Here is a 9,703-nt window from a genome sequence, read left to right as displayed (position 1 = left end):
TTGAACCGTACAGCTGCTGTAGGGCTAGAACAATTTGGAAAGCCTTTTTAAAATACCAGTGACCGTCCATCTCCACTGAAATGTGTTCCAGCACTATGGGGTAGACTTCTAATAAATCAGTTGGCATCTATTATAGGAAAGCTTGAAACAGTGATTTCCTACAAACTATTAGCCACCTGCAGTAGGACTTCCTTATATATCATAATAGTCTGCTTTAATATGGTTCCTTTTTCACTCTGCTTTTCTTGTATGTGTAAGATTCCCCACCACCAACTGCTTGTAGAAAAAACATGGCATTTTATATCAAATTATGATTTATATCAAATATGTGCTTTGACTTCATCTAAAATTATACATGCTTTCAATCTTTGCCATGTTGCTTTTTGTTCTGAATGTGTAGATTGCCTGGAAAAAGCAGCTAGCTGGTCTGTTTTAACTCACTGAAGGGAAACTGCATGTCATGCAGGGAAAAAAAAGCTATGCTTGAAAGTGCAGTTAGCTGAGTTTAACCTCCCTAAAGTAGTCACTTCTTTTAAAGGTTAGATGCCCAGTTTGTGATGCCTGAAAGGGGAATAATGTTCACCTAGGCGGGATTGAGAATAAAACCAATCTGCCAGGCTGCAGTTCTTGCTGTGGGTGGCCTCTTTTCTTTTTTGCAAGACTTGCTGTTGCTAAGTCTTACCAACTACAAGTTTTTGTCAAGTGCACATTCTCTGCTGGTAGGAAAGTTGAGTAAGAAAATCTGTATTAAAAAACACATTCACTTTTGTAGACCAGCAACTGTAAGCTCCTTTAGTGTAGGATTATAAACTTTACAGGTAAATGTTGTTGTAGTGGCTTGAAATCTTTCCTGTGGAAGCTAAAACCCCCAAGGACTTGCACAAACTTTACGCTTTCTAAAAGATGAAGGTTTATGTAAATTTTGGCTAGATACAAATTAGCAGCATCCCTCTAACTCGCTCATTTTCTTTAGTCGACATCCCTGAATTTATGCTTGTAGCACAGCGGTAGTCTGCCGGCTGGATTGGGCCTATGGAGTCCTATCATCCAGGCTGTGGTGCTGCCTGCAGGTCTCAGACCGGCCCCGGCCCTGGCCCTGTACTTGGAACTAGGTTGGTATATGATGTCTAGGGCTGGTCCAGCATGCACGCTGTGTGCTGGGGCCCGATGTGTTTGGCGTCCTTTTATTAACTAACAAGCCCAAAGTAACAGAGATGACAAATTCATGATGCAGCATAGTAATGTAAAATCTCAAACCTTTCCTTTGAGGTAGGTACAATTAAAACTCAGCGCCCTCACTGGATAAATGCTCTTCAAGGTCTGCCTTGAGCCTAGTACGTTTCATTTCCTAGTCCAGGCCAGCGAAGTGTCTTTGTGCTGCTTATGACTCTTCATACGTGTGATCACAAGGTTTCTTTTCCTTTTGCAGGCATGACCCCTTCATTTTCAAGCTTTGCTGCCTCTCCTAGACCAAATGTGTACAACAGCACAAAGGAACCAACAGATGTTTACAATGAAACCTCAGCAAATCGGACGGATGGTGTCAACCTGACCGTCTCCAGGGCTATCGATCACCAGCAGCACTACCACCACACACATGCCAGTCAGTCGGTCCTGAAAGTGCAGCCAGCACTGGAGATGACGGGAGGTGAGAAGGCGAGCATCCCCTACAAGCCTCCCAAGAGAGGACTTAACCGCCAGAACGCCCACAAGCATTTCGATATCAATGAACATTTACCATGGATGATTGTCCTGTTTCTGCTGCTAGTTCTTGTGGTTATAGTTGTGTGCAGTGTCAGGAAAAGCTCGCGGACTCTGAAGAAGGGACCTCGGCAAGATCCCAGTACCATTGTGGAAAAGGCTGGGCTGAAAAAAACCTCAACTCCAACACAGAACAGAGAAAAATGGATCTGTTACTGCAACGGGCACGGTGAGCAATATCGCTCGGGGAAGTGACAGCAGGTGGAATATGGAGGATTGATGGGGGGTCGTGTCTTTCTCTCAACCTCTTCCAAAAATTCTTCAAGCTTTTTTTGCCTGTTTAGACTTGCCACATCTGCCATTAGCTGCAGATATCTGTAGGATGCTTTTGGTATGCCATGTTCACGTCTAGTGAATCAATCCAAAGCTTCTTTGCTTACTGTGCCTCATAGCCAGCCCCATCCTTTCTCCTTCCAGTTGCGTGCTTTTCCTTAGGCTGCCTCTTTGCTTCCTGCCTGCTTCCTCTGGTCTCTGCTTCCTCGCTCCCACCATCCCGTTTCTCCCATTGTAGTCCTTCCTGACCAGTTTTCCACAAGCCCGCTCAAGGTGTAATCTGTCCATGTCACTGCTCCTTTTTCCATCCGAATCCCTGTTAAGAGAAGCTTGAAAGAGGCAGTACCCTGCCTTCCCCTCCCTGCTTTCTTCCTCAGTCTGCACTTCGCTCCTCTGTCACCTCGGTGTATGTCTCTTGCAGTCTTTCTGCCTTTCCAACCTCTCTGCCTAGCTTTGGAGGGATAGTCCCCTTCCTGGCCAAAGCCTTGACACCAGCCGGCATCCCCTCGCCACCCTGACAACCCGTTTGCTCTTGCCCATCTAATGCTGTGCTTTCACTTATCCAGCAATACTCCCACAAACAATCTCCTGTTCCCCTTGTATTGCAGACAGCTCCTTTGCCAAGCTGGCCTCTGTAGACCATTGCTAATGTAGTCGCAGCACTAAGGCACTGAGAGGAGGCATCCTGGATCCCTTTTACATCTCCTTATTGTGATCCTACGCATGGGAGAGGCTAAGGGCCACCGGCAGAGGCGCCCCCACCTCTCTGAATTCCTTATCCTGCCATGCTCAGATTTAATCCCAATATCCTCTCATCATGATTGCAACTTGCCAGCCTGCTACAGGTGATTCCCCCTCCCATTCTACATACTTGCACCTAACGCAACAGAGGTGGAGTGGTGGTTAGCAGCGCGGTCCAGGTTGTAAAGAGCAGAAGATGGGTGCATCTGTTTTGCACCCAAACACAAACCTACTCCCTAGAAACAACCCTGCCCCTGCTAAACAATTAACCCTTCACCGTCCCCTCACCACCCTGACAGCCCACTTGCTCTTGCCCATTTAATGCTGTGCTTTCACTTATCCAGCAATACTCCCACAGACAATCTCCTGTTCCCCTTGTATTGCAGACAGCTCCTTTGCCAAGTTGGTCTCTGTAGATCATTGCTAATGTAGCCTCAGCACTGAGAGGAGGCATCCTGGATCCATTTTACATCTCCTTATAGTGATCCTATGCATGGGAGAGGCTAAAGGCCACTGGGAGAGGCTAAAGGCCACTGGCAGAGGCGCCCCCACCTCTCTGAATTCCTTATCCTGCCATGCTCAGATTTAATCCCAATATCCTCTCATCATGATTGCAACTTGCCAGCTTGCTACAGGTGATCCCCCTCCCATTCTACATACTTGCACCTAACGCAGTAAAGGTGGAGAGGTGGTTAGCTTTGATAGTCTGAAGTCAGGTGGAAGGTGGCAGCGCTGCTGAGTGCTTGGAGGCGATTCCCAGGAACTGCTATCAGCTGGTGGGGGGCAGAGGTTGGTGGTGAAGGCGAGGTGGACATGTGTTTTCCTTCTTGAATTCTGGAAACTTGTTGCTGAGCCTGACCTGGAAGAGTGCGAGATGCCTCGGGACAGCCGTCGCTGGGCTTTGGCAGAGGTCTGCAGGTGGCTTTTCTAGTTCAAATGAGGAAATGTGTGGTTGTTGTCTAGGCACTTGTAATTACTGGGTAGCATTGGGATAGATGTTGGTGTGGCTCGGGGCTCATCTCTTTATCAGTGTGACTTCAGGCACCTTACAATGGCATCCCTGTTTTACAGGTGGGAAAACTGAGGTACAGGTGAGCTGACTTGACTTACCTTCTGGTTTCACCTTGGGCCAGTGGTGAAGCTTGGGGTAGACCAGAGATCTCTCCAGTCCCAGGCCACATGGCTGCTGTAGGAATATGAGGTCATTGTCTCCCACCTAATAAACGCTATGGCTGTGCTTCAAAATGCTTGGAGTATGTGGGTACTAATTGACCAGGTTTTCCACGTTCAGTGGACTCCTTACCCGGCAAGCCAGTTAACTTGTCAGAGAAGGAAATTAGATTAGTTAGACTCAGCTTTTTTCTTGACAAATCCTGGTTGGCTTTTTCTTACCACCATGTATTCCTCTAGGTATGTGTACATGAACTGAATTGTTTTAGTGCTTTTATGGGGAGTGGAGTTAGACTGAGTAGTCTGTAATTTCTTGGGACCTTGTTTTTCCCATTTTAGATGGACAAGCTGTTTTCCCATCATCTTTTGAGAACCTTCCCCATCCTCCATGAGTGCTTTAGGACAGATGTTGGCAATCCAGCTGTTACTTTGGTTATTGCCTTAGATACTCATGGGCAGATTTCATCAGGCTCTGCTCATTTAAGTACATCTAGCTGACCTATGTGTTGTTTTCCTGTTCTGGCCTGCACTTCTATCCCATTGTTTGGATGGTTTTAATGATCTCATCACAATTAATCTTTAAGGCCTGAAGCAAAGGCAGCATTGGGTACTGCATCCTTTTCTGCATCAGCCATTATTTTGTTCTCATTCCTCATTAAATACTGTGATAGACCTATAGTTTCTTTGGGTTTTCTTGTATTTCTAAAACTGCTTCTTGTTGCTTTTTCTGCCACTTGCTAGCTGTAGCTTGTTTTGTACTGTAAACTTTCCCATTTTAGCCCTGCATGCTCAAGCTATTCCTTTTATACTTCTAATTAAGCATGTGTTTTCCTTTCTGTATCTTTTATATACCTCTGTTTTTCAATTTCAAGTCCTTAGAAAGCTCTCAAAGCAGGCACATTGACCTCCGATTTGCACTTTTGATCTTGCATTGGATCGAGATTGTGCACTTCAGTATAGTCTTTCAGTAATTGTTCCCTTCCCTGCACTCTTAACCAGTTCTCCTAAGGTGATTTTTTTGCACTTTCTGATGTTGCCTGAAGAAGAGCGTGAGATGCCATACTAGGTCAGCCCACAGGTCCTTGGAGCCCAGTATTTTGTATCTCAGTGGCACAGAATAGATACTGTGGTGGAGAGCATTTATGACTGATCTGTCCCATACCCATCTTCCCTTACAGCTTCCACCATTTAGAGACCCCCAAAGTCCTAATTTGGTGCTCGCACCTGAACTCTGAAGTTTATTTATTGCTAAAAGTCTCTTTTTGTGCGGCTTGGTTGTTGGAAGTTCATTATTTGTAAATATTTTGCTCAGTGTGGGTCCAATTCAATGGTTACAGCTTGTACCCTTCCAGCTCTTGTAAAATATGGGTGGTTCATCATCCTATAACCTGTATGACGACACTTGCTAAATTTGTATATCCCATTTTCCATCAGATGTGTTATTGCAAGAAATATATTTAGGCGATGACCTGTATTCCAGGAATACCATCCTTGCTTAGTCTTAAACTTGAATTGTAAACCTCTGTGGCCCATGCAGCACTCCTAATTCCAAAGGAACTGGAATAAGAGCACTTGGATCAATGATCCTTACCTCGGGTGATGCAGCTTCCTGGGATGCCAGTAGATCCTTTTAAGGGTGGCATGGGATGTCCCTGGCATGTGACTCACAAAATGAACCCAGAGATGTCAAATGGGCATCCAGAGCATCAAGGCTCCTCTGCCCTGCTGTGCTTGTTCTGAGTTCCCTGCTCAGGAGAACTGCTCTAATATTTTTTTTTCCCATGGTCAAAAAAACCAAGTGAAAGCTAAGAGCTGGCATTTCCAAAGGGAACCTTGCGTCTAAGTTAGAGATTGAGACCTGCTAATTTATCAAGCCTCCTGTAGGCAACGGGGCTGGCAAACCTTATAGCAAAGTAGGATATCCTTTTGCTCTGTCTCCTGAGCCCTGGGTCATCCTGATCAGGGAATTTCCTGGAGAGGGTGGAGGAAAGGGATCCATGTGCATCCATTTTCAGCGTGTGAAGCCTCCTGTTCATCTGTTTTTTGTAGCTGGATGAGAACGCAGCGCAGCGGGATGAACATGGCATAAATTAATAGCTTGGGGTTGTGTGACCTATTTCGGTTGTCTCCATGGATGAACTTACTCCCTTAAGGGATCACCATGCCCTGTCTCAGCTGCTCACCCCAGGCCCGGCGCTGTTTAGTGTCTTGCCACCAACATCCCTGTTCTCAACTTTCATATGGGGTAGAGGGTTTTTTTTCCCCCTGTGCTAACTCAAGGAAGCAAACTGGCTAAGACTCTCTAGAAGAGCATAATCCTCCCCCACTTCCCCTCCACCCCATCCTGTCACCCACGTGGGGGAGAACGTAGAGTTGACAAGCCTTCCTCCCCTTGCCGCAACCACAGGGCCCCTTCCTTTGCACGTGTCATTTAGCTGCTTTTTGCCAATAGTTTGGGCCGCTCTGCTATTGCAGCAAAATTTTGACTTGGAGATCCATTATAACCCCTATTCCTCTTCTCCCATGCTAGAGATCTCCCAGTTGGTATTTTGTACTGTCAGTTTGAAAGTCTGTGGCTTGACAATGCAGGCAAAATGAAAGAAACCCGTTAATACTTTGTCTAACTGCAAATGCAGCTGTAGCACAGGCAGCACCGGTTCGGGTTTCCTTGCAACAGACTGTTTTAATTTGGTGGCTTTCACCAAAATGTCTCTGATGCCGAGTTAGTTTCTTCAGGGGGTTTGTGGACACATTTCTCTGGTTAAGTACCAAGCAGATCTGACTCTTATGCCCCCATCTCTTGGGAATAAGAAGCCAGGATAGTGGAAATTCAGGGGGAGCGCTCTGTTCATTAAATTAACCCATCACAAAACTGTGAACGCCTTGAAAACAAACCCAAGAGGACCGAAGCAAAGCAGATTGGCAGAGTTTTGCTCTCGGATGTAGGAGCAGTTTGGGTGCACGCAGGGTAGGGGGGGAAATCTCTACTGAGAGTCCTCCCCTGAAGCACCTACCCCAAAACGCATGGATGCATTTTGGTAAGAAACTCACGGCTCAGTTCAGAGGTTTGGAACGTGCAGCGTTTCATGGCCTGAAAGCTCTGAGACTCGAGGCACCCCTTGGAAAATGACAGCTTCTCTTAGCTTTCACTCACCTCTTGACTACAGAAAAATAATAGAGCCATTCTTCTGCTGCAGAGCACTTGGACTGCAACAGGTCAGCATGCTCTTGACACTGGATTTCTATTTGCAATCATGGGGTTTATCTTGTGAATCGTGTGTAGGTGTTTTAGCACTTAGGTGCATAATATTATGCAGCACCTTGCAGCGCCCTGGTTGGAAATCGGTGCTTTAGACCGATTTCAGGTCCAACTTATGCTGATATTGGCTGAAAGTTAGAATCCGTATCGGGTGTATTAACTCAATCTGTCCTGTGGCCCAGGAGGTATGGATCCAAATGTTAAACTGCCACAACTAGCAGTCTGGTTGGCAGTGCCAAAAGGGGCACCATGGAACCGATTGTTCCTCCCAAATCAGGGTTAAAAATTGCAGGTGAACCTGTGCCTTGACATATGCCCTGCCCTGCTCTGACCATTTCTTCTGTAGAAGAAATGCTGTCAACCCTGCCAGTCTAGCAGCTGTGGGGGTTGCTCAAGTCACGCCACTTAAGATACCTAGATACCGTTAAGAAATGCTTGGGTGATCTGACCCCAGCTGACTTCCTGTCCCTTGGGCAGGGGGCTGGACCCAATGATCTCGCAAGGTCCCTTCCAGCCTTAATGTCTATGAATCTGTTAATCTATGATGTGCGTATTAACGAATCACATTTTGAAGGGTGTATGTAAAAGTTTTGCTCGCATCTTTTCATCTCTTCTCTTGATCAGTTCAGTAAACAGCTCTAACCTCTGGCTGTAAAGAAAGAACTTCTTTCTGCCCACTATCAATTTCATGAAACTTTAAAAGCAAGTTTTATTTAGCATTTAGTATGCTTCAAAGCTAATTTAAAACTCGCTTTTAAACATGATATTCAGGTGTACCAGTTGAAGAGATGTGGGAGATTTGGATCTTGTGAAATCTGGGGTTATGCAACAGATGCATCTAGCAGTGGCTGGGATTGGTATTTCTCTAAGTGCAATGCTGTGTTTGTGAGGATGTGAATACTACAGTGAAGTGGTCCAAACTTAGCATTTTAATCCCCAGTTCCCAAATGTGCGTACTTTTTCCTGCTGCTTTGAGGAATTTGAATAAAATACCATATTTTCTTGTATAAAACCCTCCCCCCCAAAAAAAACATGCACCTTTTGTAAAAGGCAGAATGTAGAAACTCAGACATGTGGCAGTTTCTCTTCCAGTAAAGAAAACAGCTCTCCACTTAAAATGCTCACCCTGATTTTGGGGGCAAAAGTGTGTTACACACGGGGAAAATAATCATGGCTCTAATGCTAGCCCAGCTCTGAATGGCACAAATTTGAGTTTGAATTGCTAAAGCACTTGTAATGCTCTTGTAATCCAGCATAGCAATTCTTAGCATGGGACACTATCCCTTGTCTTTTTATCCGTGTCTAAATCAGTGGTTCTGTCCTGAGTTGGCGTTTGTATCTTAAAACAAACTGCATGACAAGTAAACCTAAAATTAGTTCTAGGCAGCTGGAGCTAAATAAAAGCCTATGTCCTTAACATGAAGTTGCTCCATACACAGACTCAGAACAGCTTAAACGGTGCAGAGGTCTTGGTGTGGCTTACCATGACTCATCAGTGACCCGAGCATCAGGACAGCCGGGCTAGCGATGCCGTTGCTCCCGGTCTTTACTGACTGCCTGGCCTTAGGCAAATTAAACCATTCTGCCTCTATGTTTCTCTCTGTAAAATAGACAGTGTTCTTGGGGGGGGAGGGACGGGACTAGTAGTCTTTTTGGCATCATTTTGGAGGTGAAATGCTCTTGGTGCACTCCAGTTTCTGGATTATGGGGTTTCCTAGCACCCAAGATTTGCTTTTTAACAAAGTTGCAAACCTTTGTACAGCAGCTTTCTTGCCAAAGAAACGAAACCTCCCAGTTGGGCCACTGGAAATGTAATCCATTCTCATTTTATAGCCCCTATTTTAACACTTTCTCTGTGGTGCCCATCCCCTACAAAGTGGGAAATTCCTTGTAGCAGGGGATGGCAAACTACAGTCCACGAGCCAGATCCAGTCTCCAAAGAGATTCGATCCAGCACGTGTTTTTACTAGCATCCTGATGGCTCCCTGCTTTTGCCTAGCTGTCCTGTCTTGCCCGCGGTTTGTGTGCTTTGCAAACTCTCCTGCTGCCCCAGAGGTCCTTGCTTTGCATAGAGAGCCCCCAGCCCTCTCTCTGCTTGCCATCGCCGCTGCATTATCTGGTCCAGGTTGTTACCACGCTCTTTGGTGATTGTGTTTTGGTGGAGGCAGAGTTAGGGGTGGTGCAAGCTAGAGTGAATTAGGGGTGGGGAAAGCAGCTTCCTTGTGCAAAGCAGGGACAACTAGAGTGGCTGCAAGGGTTCAGTGGCATGTGGCAGCTTGGTGGCAAGCTCTGGCTTATTGTTAGGGCAGAAGTCATCAACTTTATACTGGCCTTTTGGGGGGGCTGGATGAGTGGACTGTTAGGTGGGTAGAAAACGGTTTGGAGCATTGGGCTCAGAGGGTAGTAATCAATGGCTCCATGTCTAGTTGGCAGCCGGTATCAAGTGGAGTGCCCCAGGGGTCGGTCCTGGGGTCGGTTTTGTTCAATATGTTCATCAGT

The 9,703-nt window shown here is 46.1% G+C and overlaps 1 protein-coding gene across 1 annotated transcript in view; it reads left to right on the top strand.

Annotated features, from left to right (window-relative positions):
- Window positions 1-9,703, top strand: part of TNFRSF21 (TNF receptor superfamily member 21) — a 77,942-nt gene that overhangs the window by 16,002 nt on the left and 52,237 nt on the right. Inside the window, exon 5 of the mRNA XM_019520691.1 lies at window positions 1,430-1,930. Coding sequence (XP_019376236.1) covers window positions 1,430-1,930 — 501 coding nt within the window. The remainder of the gene's footprint in view (window positions 1-1,429; window positions 1,931-9,703) is intronic.

This window comes from Gavialis gangeticus, unplaced genomic scaffold, assembly GCF_001723915.1.
Source record: "Gavialis gangeticus isolate Ggan-Ray unplaced genomic scaffold, GavGan_comp1, whole genome shotgun sequence".
Classification (NCBI taxonomy): domain Eukaryota; kingdom Metazoa; phylum Chordata; order Crocodylia; family Gavialidae; genus Gavialis; species Gavialis gangeticus.
The sequence above is the reverse complement of the archived record's forward strand: the minus strand, read 5'-3'. Positions and strand labels throughout refer to the sequence as shown.